The following is an 18,962-nucleotide window of genomic DNA, read 5'->3' on the forward strand; positions in this document are numbered from 1 at the left end:
TCCAAATGTACATAGTTCCCTTTGCTATGATCTCGTATGTATTTTTCTAATTATTTGAATTTGAATTTAAATATACTAACATAAATTCTAATCTGGGTTCCATGTGCCCCTGTCACTAATACAAATATACAATGAAAACCATAGTTTGCATACACAGTTACCACGACTGCATGTGTTAACTGTGTGTGAGAATGAACGCTTAGCTGTCTGATTGGTCAATTGTGTCTGTGGTTTCTATGACTGTTACGTAGCTCTGCTATACAAATATGAAAATGTCCACGGCCCAGACCCAAATTACATAGGAGAAACTCGGCAAATGATTATAGTACACCACTAGGAACAGAAGGCATATCCTCAGCCCCATATAAAGTTGCTTTGTGCCCACAGAGTGGTGCAAAGGTACCACAAGCCTGTCCTAAATAGGATTCCTCCTGGTGTAGAAGCCAGAAGGGGGTGCTCCCAGGGCTAGGATGCACTGTTTCTAGTAACAGGTTTAGTAAGTTTCACCCGAGTAATGGCCACTAGGGGGCCAGTATGAGTTGGTACATGTTACATCAGCCCTGTGGATGCTTTAACTTGTGCCAGGGGGCAGTCCTAGGATCAGGAAGGACAGTAAAATGTAGTGTAAAGCCACCCTTAGCCACCTCCTGCCCTACTGCCAGCTGCACCAATCTTGTGCTCAGTGCACCTGTGAATTGACCCACAGTTTCTCAGCTGTTTGGATCTGACTCAGATGATCAGACACGTTCAGTAAGAACCTTTCCCAGAGCTGATTTTCCAGGCTTCCTTTTCCTCCTGTGGCTTCATTTTTAGGTCTAACTGCACGAGAGGTCATATTCCTCTCTTTTTCAAAGTCCAAAGTACTGAAGTCTCACTGGTATGAACTTTGGTGCAGCGGATTATTGCCATCATTTCTTTTGAGCTGGCACTCCACATGAATAGGAACAAACAGTAGATATTTAAAGTTGTCAGGCTCTTGAAGAAGTCAGAGGGAATGTTAGCTATTTCTGTTACAAAGTTTCTGGGGAAACTTATCTGTTCTGTTCCCATCACTATGTATCCTGCGAGGGCTGTTTCAACTTCTTTCTTATACTATTCTCTTCCCTGTTGGCTTGGAACTTTGTAGTAGGGATTGAAGGGTCAAGATTTTTCACATAGGTTCAGATAGACACTGGAACTGTCTCCTTGTAAGAGGTTACATAGCTGCATGCAGGGCTTTTTTCCCTGAAATTACTGCATGTCACGGTCCTTGGTGGGGGGAGGGGGGTCAGTCTCTGTACGGTAACACATATGCATGTGCACACACTTACATTTTTGTGAATAGTAAAATACTTCTGACATCAAGCAAAAGTGAGAAAAGGGGTCAGATCTCTACCCAGAATTCTTGGTAAATTGAGAGGAGAGGTGTGATACTGGGAGATGGAAGGAAAATAATTGTTTTCTGCATTTCAGTAAGATGTAATTGGAAGTAATGGGATGATATTGAGCAAAAGAGAAATTAAGTTGGACATCAGGAAAAATTGCCTGACAGCCAAGTCTTTTTGACCCTGGGATTCTTTCCCCAGGGAATTTCAATCCAGTTAGCCCTTGCTATAGAGAACACGCCCTAGTGCTCTGTCTAGACAGAAAGTGCAATGGGAGATGAATGTGTTGTCTATGGGCAGAATTTGTCCCTAAATATGGGTGCATCTAAGTGACTTCAGAATGAAGCAAGACAAACCTTGAAGGGGGCATATTATTATTTGTTTGGGGCTGTTGATCTAGACAGCCCTACACGATAGGTAAAATATGCCAAATGCATAACAAATCCCAGTCCTGAGAAGTTTAAAGTGTAGGTGCAGTAGTTACAGTACAAACACAGGGCTCTTCTACACAAACAATTAGTTTGCAGCAAGCTGGGGTGTGAATCTACCCAGTACTAGCTTGCTGCAGACCAGCTGTCCATGTGGACCTTGCTGCCGTGCATTAACCATTCATTTAGTTTGCTTTGATCCAGTCGTCTTTGATCTGGGACTAGATCAAAGTGAAGAGGACTAGATCAAAGCAAACTAATGAATTGTCAGTGTGTGGCAGCAGGGTCCACATGGACAGTGAGTCCACAGCAGGCTAGTGCTGGATAGATTCACACCCCAGCTTGTTGTGAACTAAATGCTCATGTAGACACGCCCATGGTCCTGGTCCCATAAGGTGGATTCCCAACGAGAGGTTGAGGGCATTTAATACTAAGCAGCTCCTAGTAGCCAGAGTGCTTCATAGAATAGGTGGATTTTTTCAGATCCTATTATAAAGGATGGAGGGATATAGCTTGGTCAGGATTAGGGCCTTGGCCAAAGCCCACTGAAGTCATTGGGAGTCTTTCACTGAGTTTTGGACCAGGCTGTTAATAAGAGAGATGCTCCAAGCACAGAGGATAGTAGGAAAGCTGGTAGGAAGTCTTGAGTAGGAGAAGGAGACAAAAGAAAAGCTAGAAGAGAGGCACAAGCAGATCATCAGGACCAGGCAGGAGGCGTACAAGAGGAGGAGGATGGAGTTCTGGATGGAGGGGAGGTAAGGAGAGTGTTGAATGCAAAGTGGAGAGCTTATAATTCTCCTTTGTATACACAGCTACCATCACTACAAACAGCACTTCCCGCCAGTCCCTGCAACCCTGAACTGTTAAGTCATTTCTCCCCCTTACAAAATTCTCCTTGAACTGTAATCAGGTTAATAAGAGGGCACTGAGACCATTTGTGCTGTTAAAACCCTTGATACAAAGTCTGTCTTGGGGGTGGGTCAGGTTGGGTTGGGTTGACTTGACACTAGTGAATGCAAATACCCACAGAGTGTTATGGGAACGTGTGTAGCAGCCTTCCAGGTTTTCTTTTGCAGCTAGTGTTGCATTAGTTACATCCAACAAAGGACAACTGTAGCCCCAGATGAAAGAACAATTCAGAATTCATATTCAGAGATCTAAAGGGGGGATGAGCTCTTCCTTTCCGCATGAAATAAAAAACATTTATCCTAACACCTAATGGCTTGCACACAATTTCTTTCTCTTCTTTGCAATTCGGCCTTACGTTCTATATTGACTTGGTAAGCGGATTTTATCTTTTATCACTTTTATCTACCGGCCTGCATTAATATGCTTTTGTGGAAGCCAATTATGATATCAGGATTGCTCTGTGGAGTAATCACAGCAACTCCTCAGTATCATCATAACAGTTGCACAAAGGACTCCATTTGAGTAATTACACACATTTGCTTAGCGTGTTTCACCCACTCAGCTAGAAGATCACTAGAGTGAATCTAGTCCATGCCTTTAAAAAATAGCACATTTCCTTTTTAAATAATGTGATGTGGGATAATTGTGTTTAGCCATTTGCTAAGAAAAACAGATGTCTGAGCTGGCAGTATTTCCTCTTCATCCCCTGCTCTTTCTTTGTTGTGCTACTTGTTATGGCTCAAAATGTCTTTGTGTAGGGTTAAAAAGCTTCCTTTTGCACTGCCGTTTTCTCCAGGAGAATTTAGAGTCCATCTCCAGTTCCCTCCCACATAACAGTTCTGCATGTGGAAGGCTAGTTGCTCATCCCTCCCTCTGGCTGTTCTGTGCTATGCAGTGGGTGCTTTAGATTCCCCTCTTGCAGAGGTTCTCAAACTTCATTGCACCGTGACCCCCTTCTTACAACAAAAATTACTATACGACCCCACGAGGGTGGACTGAAGTCTGAGCCCAAGGGTTTCAGCCCCAGTCAGTGGGCTTTGACCCGGGCAGTGGGGCTTGGGCTTCAGCTTGGCCCCAGGCTTTGGCTTCAGCCCTGGGCCCCAGAAAGTCTAAGGTAGCCCATTAAAATGGGGTCCCGACCCACAGCTTGAGAACCGCTGCCTATTGTAAGGAAATACTCAGGTGGCATAAAGGTGACCAGAACATGCTGTAGTAAGATGATCCATGGCTGGCAGAGCACTCCCTAGGATTTTATTCCTGTCAGCATAATTATTATGTTGGAGGCTGAACTGGCCCCTGACTGGCCCCAGGATTAGGGAAGTAGAAAGGTGGCTTAGACCTCCCTTTTTCCCTCTGTCCGGTGGTTCCTGCACCCTGGGCAGAGCACATCTTGGCTAGACTTGGGAACTGGACCATAGTGCACAACACTCTCCTTCAGTAGCTGGAAAGAGTATACACAGTAAGGCATCTATTTGTCTGCCTTTGTGATGCTCTGGCTCGCGGAGATGAATCCTGGAAGTTACTCAGGAATCTAGCATCTGTAGCAGTATGGCATGTGCGACCAAGTGAGCTATCAAGCCAGCCGGAATCTTCTCTGAAGAGTTTCCGAGATCCATGGTGCTCAATGCCTCATAGGATCTGGACCTTAATATGTGATTAAAACAAGAAATAATTTGTTCAGACATTAAAAATAATGAGGCATTGTTGATTGTTTCCAGTCCCTTATTGAAAATTAAAATCACAGAGATTTCCTAAATGTTGTTTTCAAGGATTATTTATCTATTTCTTATTGCAGTATATGATTAGTGGGGTTGGGAGGAATTATCCCCCGGGTCAGATTGGCAGAGACCCTGGAGGTTTATCGCCTTCCTCTGCAGCATGGGGCACGGGTCACTTGCAGGTTTAAACTAGTGTAAATGATGAATTCTCTGTAACTCCAAGTCTTTTAAACCATGATTTGAGGACTTCACTAACTCAGCTGGAGGTTAGGGGTCTATTACAGGAGTCGGTAGGTGAGGTTCTATGGCCTGCAATGTGCAGGAGGTCAGACTAGACAGTCATGATGGTCCCTTCTGACCTTAAAGTCTATGAATCTTTTCTGTTTAGCCAGAAATAGCCCATAATGATATATCCTCTGTTGATAACCATTATATTACTTGTATTGGGTTTTATTGTTGAGCTTAACTGCTTCATGGAACCTAGATAACATTTGTACCTCCTGTTAATTATGGGATGTGTTTTTGAATCCCTTTCAGTAAAGATAACAGGAGCAAGTTACTGGCCGAAGTCAATATAATTCAGCAACAACAAAACCCAAATACCCTGACACAAATAGCAGTGTGGTGCAGTGGACAGCACGTTGAGCTTGAAAGTCAGGCGATGAGGGTTCTAACCTCAGCTCCATCACTTGCCTGCTGTGTGACCTGAGACATGCCACCTCACCTCCCTCTGCCTGTTTCCTCTCCTACCCTTGGTCTTGTCTATTTAGATTGTAAGGTCTTTTGCTTAGGGGTTCTCCTTCATTGTGTTTGTCCAGCACCTAGTTCAATGGGAGCCAGTTGCATTTGGGGCTTCTTGACATTACCATAGTACAAATACTAATGGTCTTAATAAATTAATTATAGAACGACAATATTTAAATTCAGACAGAGTTAAATTTTCATTCATGGTCATGTGTTGATATAGCTGACTGTAGCTAACGGCTGTTTCATTGTTATGCCAAGAAGCATCCTAAATTTCATCTTCCTATCTGTAAGTTTCCCTTCATTCATCTTGTAATTTTAAGGTTTGAATTATATGCAGTGCTTGATGAAGCTGAATTTGAGCTCAGAGGCTACTGGTCAGGAGTTTCACAAGTTGTCAACCAGTGTAAGGGAATAGAAGCCAAACGGAATGAAGAGCAGGAAGTATTATTTCTGTACTGATGATTTGGAGGAAAGGAAACTCGATTCATCCTTTGCCTATAGAGAAACTGGTGGGAGTGCACAGGAGAGCAACAGAGATAAAAGGTTTGGAAAATAAGACCTGTGAGGAAAGGTTAAGGAACTGGACGTGTTCAGTCTAGAGAAAAGATGGCTGAGGGAAGAGATAACTGTCAACAAGTATCTAAATAGATGCTGTACACAAGACAGACCAATTATTTTCAATCAGCAAGCACAGAAGAAGAGATAATGGGTATGAGATAGAGCAGGAAAAATTCATTTTAAGTATTAGGGGAAGCTTGGTAGCACTTGGGCAACAGAACAAAGTGCCAGTAGAGGCTGTAGAATTACTTACATTGGAGATATTCAAGTGAAAACTAGAGCTGTACGGATTGTGCATGATTTAGGAATCATTAAATCAGTCCTGCACAGGAGGGTGGACTAGGTGACTCATTCCCGTCTAGCCAGAGGATTTTGCCATATTATCCTGATTAGTCATAGAATCATAGAATATAAGGGTTGGAAGGGACCCCAGAAGGTCATCTAGTCCAACCCCCTGCTCGAAGCAGGACCAATTCCCAGTTAAATCATCCCAGCCAGGGCTTTGTCAAGCCTGACCTTAAAAACCTCTAAGGAAGGAGATTCTACCACCTCCCTAGGTAACGCATTCCAGTGTTTCACCACCCTCTTAGTGAAAAAGTTTTTCCTAATATCCAATCTAAACCTCCCCCACTGCAGCTTGAGACCATTACTCCTCGTTCTGTCATCTGCTACCATTGAGAACAGTCTAGAGCCATCCTCTTTGGAACCCCCTTTCAGGTAGTTGAAAGCAGCTATCAAATCCCCCCTCATTCTTCTCTTCTGCAGGCTAAACAATCCCAGCTCCCTCAGCCTCTCCTCATAACTCATGTGTTCCAGCCCCCTAATCATTTTTGTTGCCCTTCGCTGGACTCTCTCCAATTTATCCACATCCTTCTTGAAGTGTGGGGCCCAAAACTGGACACAGTACTCCAGATGAGGCCTCACCAATGTCGAATAGAGGGGAACGATCACGTCCCTCGATCTGCTCGCTATGCCCCTACTTATACATCCCAAAATGCCATTGGCCTTCTTGGCAACAAGGGCACACTGCTGACTCATATCCAGCTTCTCGTCCACTGTCACCCCTAGGTCCTTTTCCGCAGAACTGCTGCCTAGCCATTCGGTCCCTAGTCTGTAGCTGTGCATTGGGTTCTTCCGTCCTAAGTGCAGGACCCTGCACTTATCCTTATTGAACCTCATCAGATTTCTTTTGGCCCAATCCTCCAATTTGTCTAGGTCCTTCTGTATCCTATCCCTCCCCTCCAGCGTATCTACCACTCCTCCCAGTCCAACCAACCAGGGCGGAAGGCTTGTGGCTATCTAACTGATCAGAGCTGAAGCTGCACTTTTCACTTTACTGCCTACTGGGATTTCATCCCTTCCTTCAGCAAAAGAAGAAACCCCTGAGACACACAATGCTGACTTGAGGCTTAGTCCTGGAATCCATGGGCTTCAGGGAGAGTCTCACCTGATAAGGATTGTGTGATCAGCCCCTTTTTCCAAAATAAAAACATTGTAAATTGAAAGAGAGATTCACTGAGGAAATAAGCAAGCTGCATGAAAAAACCTACTGTGAAGGTCACAGCTATTTATTTCTGATTGGAGCCTCAAGTAATGACTTTGAATTAACACCTGTAATTGCTCTAGTGGCAGGAAAGCTCTGAAGCACAATAATGCAAAACCACTTGATGGTGGTAGGGAATGGGATGGAAATTAAGACTTCTTGATATGAATACAAAATACAACATGCATCTGCCACTAGGGGTTACGTACATGTTAAAAGAGGGTAGCTTCACTGAAGAAATCCAAGACATTATTGTCTGCATGCATCAAGGAAAAGTATCTGTTCCTTATACATCTGCTGCTAGATTTGTGTTTTAGTGCCCAGCTATTTCTACGTGTAGGAGATACTTTGGGCCTTTGTGAAGGGATATTCTAGGATCACTTTTCCATAACACTGCAGTTGCCCATTCAACTGTGGGCTCGGTTTCTCCAAATCATGACTGCTGTGATTAGTACATGTCGGGGAGGGGCTGAGAGCACTTGAGTATGCCTAGCTAAATAGGTGGCAGTGGGCACCGACGGAGCTGGTTAACTGGCACTGTTGCCCAATGTGGACAATAGGAATTCCTCTACTACAGCAATATGAAATGAGAAGTATGAAGAGTTGTTAACTTGATGGCTTTCAGGCCACACTGCAAAAGCCTCTTATTTGAATGTGTGTTCTGTGGGAGTGCACCCTCACTGACCTCACGTTAACTAACTCCTAGTAAGTAACGTGAGCTTAAAATCCTAGTGAAGACAGGTCAGTTTGCAGGGTTAACAAGTATCAGGTCATTGTAAACCTTAGGCTCCTGCACAGCAGGTTGGGATAGACTGTAGGGGAGCCTAGTGTTCACAATGACCTGCTAATGTTGGTTAAAACTACAAACTGCCCATCTTCAGTAAGGTTTTTAAGATGTTAGTTACCATGAGTTAGGTCATATGAGTTAAGAACATGCCGGATTTTTCCTCGTGAAGACAAAAAAGAGGGAGTGGTAAAAGGAGGTGTTTTGCTGCTTGGATTTATTGGCTAGCTGCATTAACCCATTATTTGTAAATGATTATATTTTGTTGCTGGGTGGTCATCATTTGTGACTGTGAGCCTAATTAATTGTCAGGGCACCTGGCGCTCTTTGGGTAGTTTGAATTGTTTAAATCGCCCTCCACTCAAATACAGAAAGTTGTACTCATTTCCCTCAGTGTGAACGTGCTCTACAGCAGACAGGAATGATGGCAGCTGCTATTATTCCTTGACAAAATGGGTGTTAATGCTTAGAAGCAGGCTCAGGGTGCATTGCAGGATCCATGGGGAGCATGCCCCTGAGTACGCACACACATCTCTGGAAAAAATAGAAGCAAACTATTTCTGAGCATTTCTGGTTTGTTCTGAACTTCTCTCTTTGGTGCAATTGTCCAATGTATGTTTCTAAAGAGTTTTGCTCAGTATCTTTGTGCATTTATTCAGCAGATAGGCCTATTGATTACAAACATGCTTTTGTAACAAAGCCTTCCAGTGACTTTCACAACAGCTCAGAACTCCTCTGTGAAGATTTTTAAATGCACCAAATTAATGTAATTCTCCCAGTTCACATGGAAGGAGAAAGTTGGGCATTTCTTGCTTTCTTGATGAGAGATGAAGGAAGAAGAGAATAAATTGTATTGGGGTACACATTGGGGCACTTATATACAGCAGTTACCATCTTGTCATATTAACTTCCTCATTGCTGAATCTATGAAAAAGGCTCTCTTTACTGATACATCATTTTTCTATAGCTGAGTTCTACTAAGCAGGAAATGTAGCTGGTCTGTATATCCTCCAAAACAAGGTTCAGATGAATCAAAATTATTCAAAAATATAGCTTTCTCCAATATAAGAGCTGGTATTAAGCAAACAGATTTCTTAATTTAAACTCGGGTAGTTACATTTTATCACATTAAGTAATTTTAAAAATACTTACCTGGCGATTTAATCTTCAGAGCTTTTTTCCTCACACACCCTGGGAGGTAAATTTATCCCACTTTAATAGAGGAGGAAACTAAGGACCCAACCCTGCAAATGCCTAACTTTCAAATCTGAGGAGTCCCATGGGATTCTACATGTGCTTAATGCTAAGCAGGTGCGTAAATCTGAGTAAGACTGGGGCCTAGGACACACACACAACTTGTCCAAATCCACAAAAGGTGTCTGTGTCCAGGCCATAATTACAATTCAGGAGTCCGTAGCTCCCAGTCCACCAGACATGCAACAAAGTCTTGAACTCTTAAAAAAAAAAAAAAAAAAAAGCATATGTTGAATGTGGAGAAACAAGCTCTGGTTGGCCAGGACTGTGCAAGATCTCTAAACTAAGGTGCCACAAGTACTCCTTTTCTTTAAACTGCCTCTGTGTTGTACCAATAAAAATAAAAACCAGCAGGATCTTATTAAAGGGAAAAAGGCAAAATACCACATTTATTGTGAATACAGAAAGAATCATAATAAGCAGTTAGTTATAGCTATAAAATTCCATTCAATCTCATATTTATTCACACATTGATTCATACAAACACACACACATACACACCCACACACACAGGTTCTGCAAGGTTGTTATCATAGTTACCAGCCTTAGAGTTGCTCATGCCAAGCCACTGGCCAGGTGGCCTGGACATGAGGAGGGAGCAGGGCCTTGTCAGATGCTCATCTGATGCTCCTGGAAGTTGATTTGCAGAATCAGACCCCAAAGTTCTCACTTTTTAGAGTCTATTTTTATAGGAATTTCTTCCTATGCCAGTCTATGGGAATTGCTTCATCATGCTGTTGCTGAATCAATCAGCAGATAGCACATTCCTGACGGCTCCAAGATGTTATCTTGTTCTTTGGTTCTCCCATCCTTGAGGCTGTTGGGTGGATTCCAGTCTGCCCTCCGGGGGGTCCTCTGGTTATTTCCACTTGACGCCTTCTTCAGCCGATGGACACTGGATTCTTAGGCTGGCACCTCCCTGATCATTCAGTTATTATCCACACCAAGCATCCATCCACATACATCCTCTATCTCTATTTTAATCACAATTGTTAATACAACAAAAGGGTGGGGAGTCTCTGGGTGCTGTTTCTGTTGTTAGAGTATTGCTTTGAGTCTCTCTCTCTGTGAATTGCTTTGAGAATAGACTCTGTCTTAGAATGTACTAACACAATTAGCAGCTTGCAAGTTTCACACATAGAGGGAGAGAAACAGTACCAAAAACCAAGAGACCTCTTAATTAGTAATACCCTGGAATTTAAACTCTGGGGAATCAAACTCATTTGTGATTTTAATACAGAACTTCTTTAATATGATCCAACATCTGCAATACAAGCACTGGGTTGCTGTTTTCTGCTTCGCTGTTGTGCAAATAGTGGTATAAATTTCAAAGGAAAATGAAAGCTTTGTTCCCAAGCTCCAGAAGCATCTCTCTGTGGGAACTGAGTTATTCTTCCTCATAGAGCGGCAAGTTGGTTGTAGAATATTCTTTCACTTGAGAGCTGCTGCTGGTTTGTGGGTAGTTTTTTGTTTGTTGTTCCTTTTGAAAATGTCCCAAAGTTCTGATGAGGCCTGGAGGCTCAGATCTAGAGAGCCTGTAATAGAGAAAAAGTGGAATTTTTCTCAAGAAAAACTACAAGATGAATGAGGGTTTTCCAGTGATGGTAGATTTGGGACAGTAACAGACACCTTTCCATGTTTTAAAAATGAGTCCTTTTCTTTTGCTTTATTGTATTCCCCCCCCCCCCCGATACCTAATTCAGTGGTACCAAAAGGCTCTACAGGTCAATTTTTTACAATTTGAAAATACACAAGGGCTTAAATAGAGATTGGATGGCATGAGATTGTATCCGTCTTGGGTGGAAATTATGACTCTCACTTTATGGTTGTCCAGCCCAGCTCCATTGACTTCAGTGGGAGGTAGATCAAGCCTAAAAGGTGCAGTTGAACACGTTTTCATGATCTTCCTCCAGTGCCAGAGGTCTGAGAGAAGTATTCCTTAAAAAGCTACTGAGATACATGCTTGGTCAGGGTGTGCCTACACTGCAAAGAAAAACCCTCTGTGTCCTATCTCAGTTGACTTGGGTTCAGGGGGCTTCGGCTGTGGAACTAAAAATAGCAGTGTAAATGTTCCTACTTGGGCTCTGAATCCGTCAAACTTGGAATCCAGGCTGTAACCCAAGCGGGAACATCTACATTGATATTTTAAGCCCTACAAGCCCAAGACTATTGGCCTAGGCTCTGAGATTCGGTGCCTCAGGTTTTTTTTTTTTTGTAGTGTAGACATATCCACAGGTGCATAGACTGTGGGAAGGGAGGTGGAGGTCTCAAATAAGTTGCTTCTCCCCTTGTATTGTGTGGGGTGGGGCTATGATTACACACAGGTTGCCCTCCTGGACTGATGAAGTAGTATTCTGTCAGGCTGGAGAATGCTGTGATTCGTAGGAAGGGAGAGCATTAAAGGAAATAACTTGCCAGTCTTTTAAAGTTGGGACTAAACTTCGCTCCTCCATTGCCACGGTCCCAAGATTTGTTCTCTCATTTCTGGGACTGGTCTCCCTGTTGTGGGTTATTTTGTGTAAAGTCCACAAGGAAACGGGCAGCAGGCTAGAAATTAGGGAGTCCCTCTGCCAGACCTGATAGACTGTGCATTCCAGGTGTAAAGGACAATCGTATGGAAGGCAACTGGCCAGTTAAAAAAGACTTCTAAATCTTTGATTTATAACTGTGATTGTTTTGTTACATTACAGTAATAAGCCAACTGTCCTCAAGCTAAATAAAGTGCATAGAAAATATGGCAACTCCCTTCATTCTACTCACCCAAAAAGCTTGCCTACAAGCAAAATCAAATGCAAAAACAGAATAAAGAAGATATGCGTTGAAAATGAGAAGGTTGCAACAACCAGTGTATTTTGAGTGTAGATAATTTAACGAAGTGGCAATTTATCCTGGGCTGTTTTTAGCTTTTTGGTGAGTCTGGTAAACCTGTGTTGCAGACATGTTGTACTTTTGCATTTGTTCAGATGTTGCTACAGACCCAGCCTTTTGCAGATACACTTATATGGAGCCTTATACTTTTGGTAAGACCCTCGGCGACTGCAGTGATGGGCACAGTATTGAAAGATAGTTTTCGCTAATGACTAGCTCTGTCTGTCTCTTTGTATCCTGTCTGTGGCATGGTGGCAGTGTTCTAACAACCAAATGTAACTTACAGAAATGGCAGTGTATAGAAGATGCCAGCGGGAAGCTCAAGCTGCACAAGTGCAAAGGGATGGCTCACCTGACAGCTGCGAGCAGCAGCAAGGGGCTCTCCAATCTCATGCCCAAGTATTACAGCAGGAAAAGTGAAGACTGCAACTGTGAGGAAAACGAATACAAGCTGAGCCCTATTGGACAGAGAACGAAACTCTTCTCTAAGAAACGTAAGTGACCGCGCTGCCTCTTCTGTCTCTGTGTCATAGAAAAAAGGCTTGTTCTTTGCTCATAGAACATTCTCAAGCTTGGGTGCATGATGTTAAAGAACCTGGATCTGTATGTAGGCACCCGAATAAGTGATCTGATTTTCAGAGGTGCTGAGTGCCTGCAGCTGTCACTGAAAATCAGGCCACTGATCTGTACAAATACGGATTTAGGTGTTTAACATTAGACACCCAAATTTGAAAATGTCCTCAACCTGTGGAACACAAGGATTCTTTGGGAGTAGAATGTTTTGATGCTTTGCCATCCAAAGCAGGGCAATACGGTGTCTTCAGTGGGACCAGGAATTGCCCCTCAGCATTTAGTGACTGTGAATTTGTTTGATCATCCTGTCTGGGTGGAGCATGTATTTTATGTACATCCAGAAGCTTCTCTTAGGGATGTGGTTATGGCTGTCCGCTCCTTGGATACATATTGTGGCATGAGAGAAGCCTAATGGGTCTGATTCCCCACTGCCTTCAACTTGTTTAGTCACTTACACCCATACAAATGGAGTGTAAAGCACAGCCATTTGGATTCAGCAGGGTTTGTACCTTGTTTGCTCAGGTGCAAAGCCTATACGAGGTGTAAGTCTGTGATGATTCAGGCCCATTGCCTGTAGCCTGTACATTTACACTTCAGAAAAAACCTTCAAAAAAACACCAAGACTGAGCCTGGGTCAACTGCTCACAGAGCATGTATTATGGGACTAAAAATAGTGGTGTAGATGTTCCTGCTCAGGTTGAAGCCAGGGCTATGAAACCTGGTGAGGAGGGTGGGTCTCAGAGCCCAGGTTTTGGCCCGAGTGGGAATGTCTACACTGCTGTCTTTAGCCCCATAGTGCAAGCCACCAGCCCGGGTTTACAATGGTGCCATGGAGCCAGGCTCATGCTCAGAAAGGGCCTTGGTCTGCTCCAGTTGGATTGCGCCCCTCCCCAATCACTTGCTCCTCTCTTCCTGCCAGCCTGCCAATGACTCCTCTCCGACCCCTGGCTGGACCCCAGTGCACCTCCAGCTCCGGGCAGTCTCTGCTTCCCACCACCTGTGGGGCCCTGCCTGTCTCCCCAGAGCTGAGCCACTTGGGACTGGTGCAGAAGCCTGGCCAGTCTCACCAGTTGGGGTGGGGCTGGGGGGGCTTAGCTGGGCCCCTCCAGGCAAGTGGGTCCTAAGGAAGCCCAGCTGGGGCAGGCTCTGGCCTGGCTGACCGTGCCACTCCCAAGGGGCTGGAGCGATTCCCCGCCCCGGGACCAGCCCTGGCTGCGCTGCTGGTGTAGTATATTAAACTGCTCACCGTAGGAATGTGCTGCTACTGGTAGCAGTTGCTGATACACGAGATTGTAAGAAACTGCTATTGTACAAAACTGCTGCCTGAAGTCGCGAATGCCTACAGGTAGCAGTTTCTTGCACTATAGTATGTGTGAAATTGCTACACTAGCTCAGCCCGGCAGATACAGCAGGGCAGGTGAGTGCAGCCGGGGGGCAACGTGTGGGGGAGTGGGTCTCTGAGGGGTCTGGGGGGGTGCTGGGCTGTGAGGGGGCAGAGAAGATGTGTGCTGGGGCACTAGGGATTAGGGGGTTCTGTATGGGGTGCTGGGCAGTTGTGAGCTGGGGGGTGGTGGGCAGGGGTGGTGTTGTGCAGGGCACTGTGCATTTGTGGAGGGGGTGGGATGGGCATAGCAGGCCTGGGGGGGCTCTGACCATAGGGACTCGGGGGGGGGGGGGTGTTCGTGTTGGGCAGGGGGGAGCTGTGTGGCACAGCAGGGGCCCACCCCTGAGGGGAACGGGCATGCTGGCAGCAGAGGGTCAGGTGGGCCACTGTGTATCTGGCAACTGCCAGTTTGTAAATAGTGCCCTTGCACTGGGTTGGGTGGAGTGGGACTGCCCGTGCCATGTCATGCACCATTGCCCCTGGCTGGCTCCTCACTCTGGGGCCTGGCCTCCCCGTGCCATGGTCCATTGCCTCCATGGGGGCACACAAATATGTTTGGAGCCAGGCCCACAAAAGGTAAATCCATCTATGCAAGCCACGTGAGCCTAAGTCAGTTGACCTGAGCTCTGAGATGTAGAGCTGTGGGTAGTTTTTGGCAATGTAGGCGTACCCTCAGAATGACTGTCTGTCAGTAATTCACCCACCATTGTGTCTCCTTTTGATGCCTGAGCTGGTGCTGCAGGGAAAATATCTGTTTTTAATCCATTTTTTAAAAAGAATTGTAGTACTAGTGAAGGCACTGTCCTCACAGCTATGGGGAATAAAATTCTTTATTTATGCACCAGCCAAGAAAGGCACTCGACGCTCATGTGCCTGAGGACCAGCAGGGAGAACTGCTTTGTGCTTCTCTGCAGTCAGGCCTCCTGACCCTACTCTGATGAGAGCACCTCCAGGTCCTGTCCCCTCTTGATCTCTCTGCAGCCACTGCTAATTAGTTCTAATTGTTTGTGCTTTTAGTGATGAGGACACGTGTCACAGTGGAGATTTGCACTGCAACCAGTTTGTTGATTTTTATCATTCTTTTGAAAAATACAGTAGTTTAAAAAAGAAAAAAGAAAAAATAGAAAAGAAAATAAAACATTCAGCTAATCCATTGAACATCAGAGCGACTGTGCCTCAGGGCCTATGCATTTTCAAATGGCATCCATGATGCTGTACCATATGTTTTCTTTACTACATAAACTTTTTCAGGGAAAAAGTATGTGTAATGACCCCCACTCTCTTCTACCTCTGCCATGGGTTACCAACAGAGAATGAGCCTGGGCCTTTACCACTTGAACTAAAGGAGTAACTCTGTTAGCAGTAGTAGGCTTTTATCCTCTTCTGTACAATAGTTACTGCAGTAATTTATTTTTAATAAGGGTGTGTATCTTCTTCGTTCCAGAAGCTGCTTGCATCTAATGTCTTTTCCTCACGCTCAACCAGTGGTGCCAGGGTTGACTCTTAACCAGAAATTGAATCCAAAGGGGGTGATTCCATTTCTGGTTTCTTTGGCACAGATCAGGTGCTTTTCCACAAAGCCCATTCACTGGCTCTGGTTTAAACCTGAGTCAGACTAATATATATATTTGAAGTACATAGTCTAATTATAGATTAGAGGGAAACGGCAGCTCAGAATTATTATTCATCTGTAATGTTGCTTTTGTCTCACTCCACAAATGCAGTGCCTTAATTATTTAGCAGATTAGTCTTTCTGTATAATGACCTGCTTCAAACAGAGAGTTTGAATTGATTTTCTCCCATTATATTTGGCTTGCAAGATAGTTAGTAACTACTAAGCTGATTTTTAGGAGAATGAAATTATTGGTTCCGGGATGAAATTACACAGCTACACTTGCTATTTAAGTATGTGGCACAGCAGATAATTTTTAAATAATACTAGAAGTTGCAGCTCAATTAACTTTTTAAAGGCACAGAAAAGAAAGAGTTCAGTTACAGGGACAGGTTGAAGGCTCTTAATATGGAGAACAAAACAATTCTATTTAAGTGGGGACAACATAATACTATTAAGTACATCTGCACAGTACTTCATAGACATTAACTAATCTTCACAACATCCCTATACGCTGGTTAAGTGTATAATTATATCTCTTTTACCGATGAGAAAGACAAAGGCAAACAAGTTAAGTAAGGTTAGGGTAGAAGGGAAGTTGGTGTTAGCCCTGGGATTCGAACACTGGAGTTCTGGTTCCCAATGATATGCTCAGAAGAGGGAGAGTTTTTACTAGATGTTGAGTGATAAGACATGAAATTAAAGTTAAAAAAGGAGAAATTTTAGCTTGCTAACAGAAAACACACTTACCTACACAGGTCTGGAAAATGTATTACAGTTCTTAGGAGGTGCTCAGAATGAGATGGATAAACTCATAGAAGGAGTAGAGTACAATCTCCCTAGTGCAAATGAGATGATGGACAAGTTGAAGCTAATTAGATCACCTCTGAGTCAAGAGGACATATTGAACTTCTTTGTTAGCCCAGTGTGTCCAGGCATAGGATATAGAATCCAAGTTTAGGAACATAGGCCCCAAGGCAGCAAAGCACTTTAGTATCTGCTTAGGGCAATAATTCGTGATCCCCCCCCCCCCCAAATCCTTCTCTTTATTTAAAAAAAGAAACCCCACATGACTTTAAGTTCAGGTATAGTCATAGTCCGGTATAGTCATTGTTTGAAAAATGAATTGTTAATACAAAGGATTTTTTTTTAAAAAAGTGGAGTGGGATTGTGGAAGTGGAGACTCTAGTGACTTTTCAAGTAAATGGGATCATTTGCAATTGTAAGGCCATTTACACTACTGTAGGCCTCAGTAGGGAAGCACAGTGACTATGTTTTCAAAATAATCAGCCTAGGGAGACTAACTGGAGTATAATGATCAAGTTATCACTTCTTGTTTCTTGAGTAAAACAACCGGGCTCCGATGCTTTACATTTCCCACAGCCAGTCTTAGCAGGGCATGATGTTCAATGGAACGGGTGAGCTAGGGTCAGTTGACATGGACTGTCTAGAATGGCATCAGGAATTCTTGCACATGCTGTCACAGTGTGATTTATTAGGTAATTAATGTGTGAGCGGGCACAAAGTGACACAGGCCAATGTAACTTTCCAGTTTGTTATTTTAAACAGCCCAAGTGGAAAGCTGGCTCATTGGATTGAAAATGGTTAGGGCAGGAGAAAATGGTATAATCGAAAAATGAGCCTTTTTCTCCTCCAAATTGGTAAAATGCTGCAAAAAGTGTGATCCGGATGCTAGTGTTGGGTACTTGGATTTTTATGGCATATTTCATGTTTCTTAGGATGGGAACTGGAAAGAATATGTACTCTTTGACACACTGGGCTGGGTAGAACGTTAAATCATGAGGAACAATTTCATCTGATGAAGAACATGTATAGAACTATTGGGTGCCCAGGGCATGCAGGATCAGGCTCCAAGCCCATTCCAGTGCCTAGCAAATGCTGCTCACTAAAACAGAGAACACAAGTTAAAAATTAAAACAACAATTCCAAACTGAATTAGACACCTGACTTACCCTGTCATCAAGAGCGAGTATATTCTGGGTTGGTGATACTCAGCTGCTAGGCCTAAAATCAGTCTGGGGGCACCTATACATTTATAGCTAACCTGAAATTCCTTCATATATTGGGAGCAAGGAAAAAGGACTTTCAGCAGGGTGTGTTCTCTGAGTGTACCTGCTTTTTAGTGTAAGTCGGGATGTTCTTTGAATAATTTGTATTTCTCTGTCCTCTTAATTTCCTTTGAGTTTTAGATGGCTTGTGATTTTGTATTAAGAAATATGAAACAAAGCTTTCTGGAAGTAAGAACATTTAAACAATAGTGAGACTATAATAAGCAATATTACACAATTGTCTTATGATGTATAATGTTACTCTGTATAACAAATGTGGTATAGATCTGCCCCTACTGTGATGCTGAAATGCATATGAATAATGGCAGTTACAAATATGCATGGTCTACTTCCACTTTTCTGCCTATAACTTACTAAACAGGAAGGAAAGAGCGTTGTACAAAACATTAGTGTATTTTCATTGTAACTTCCATGAGATTTGCTTAAAGGTCAGATTCCACTGCTGTGGCAAAATCCCAGTGTTTTAAGACAGTCTGATATTATTAGGAAAAAAAAAACACCTAAGTCACTCGGGGCCAGATTTTAAGATATTTTGGCCCTTAAAGATGCAAATAGATGCTTTTGAAAATTCTACTAAGCACCTAATTTCCCATGGAAAATCTCAGTAGGCATCTAACTACAACTTTAGATACCTAAATAGTTTTAAAAATCTGGCTCTAAGAGTCTAAGGCACTTTGACAGGTTTCAGAGTAGTAGCGTGTTAGTCTGTATCCACAGAAAGAAAAGGAGGACTTGTGGCACCTTAGAGACTAACAAAGTTATTTGAGCATGAGCTTTCCTGAGCTACAGCTCACTTCATCGGATGCATGTAGTGGATCCGATGAAGTGAGCTGTAGCGCACGAAAACTTACGCTCAAATAACTTTGTTAGTCTCTAAGGTGCCACAAGTCCTCCTTTTCTTTCTAAGGCACTCTGGTACTTTTGAAAATTGTACCTTTCTCCAAAACTCTGTTAAAATATATTGATAGTGATAGGAAACATTGAGCTGGCATCAGATTTTTTTTTTCCTTATGGGCCATTCAAATAAAATAAATTCCCCATGGTTAGAATCCATTAGCAGAATACCTGCTCATAGTAATAACCTAAAAGACTTTTTCCATGGTCATTTAGGAAATGGAAAATACATCAGA

The 18,962-nt window shown here is 43.4% G+C and overlaps 1 protein-coding gene across 8 annotated transcripts in view; it reads left to right on the forward strand.

Annotated features, from left to right (window-relative positions):
* Positions 1–18,962, forward strand: part of SULF2 (sulfatase 2) — a 238,531-nt gene that overhangs the window by 197,256 nt on the left and 22,313 nt on the right. For all 8 annotated transcript variants that reach the window (XM_048819455.2, XM_048819458.2, XM_048819460.2 and 5 more), the window contains one exon: positions 12,460–12,667. In XM_048819455.2, the coding sequence (XP_048675412.2) occupies positions 12,460–12,667 (208 nt within the window). The remainder of the gene's footprint in view (positions 1–12,459; positions 12,668–18,962) is intronic.

The sequence above is a fragment of the Caretta caretta genome, chromosome 13 (genome assembly GCF_965140235.1).
Source record: "Caretta caretta isolate rCarCar2 chromosome 13, rCarCar1.hap1, whole genome shotgun sequence".
Taxonomy (NCBI): Eukaryota; Metazoa; Chordata; order Testudines; family Cheloniidae; genus Caretta; species Caretta caretta.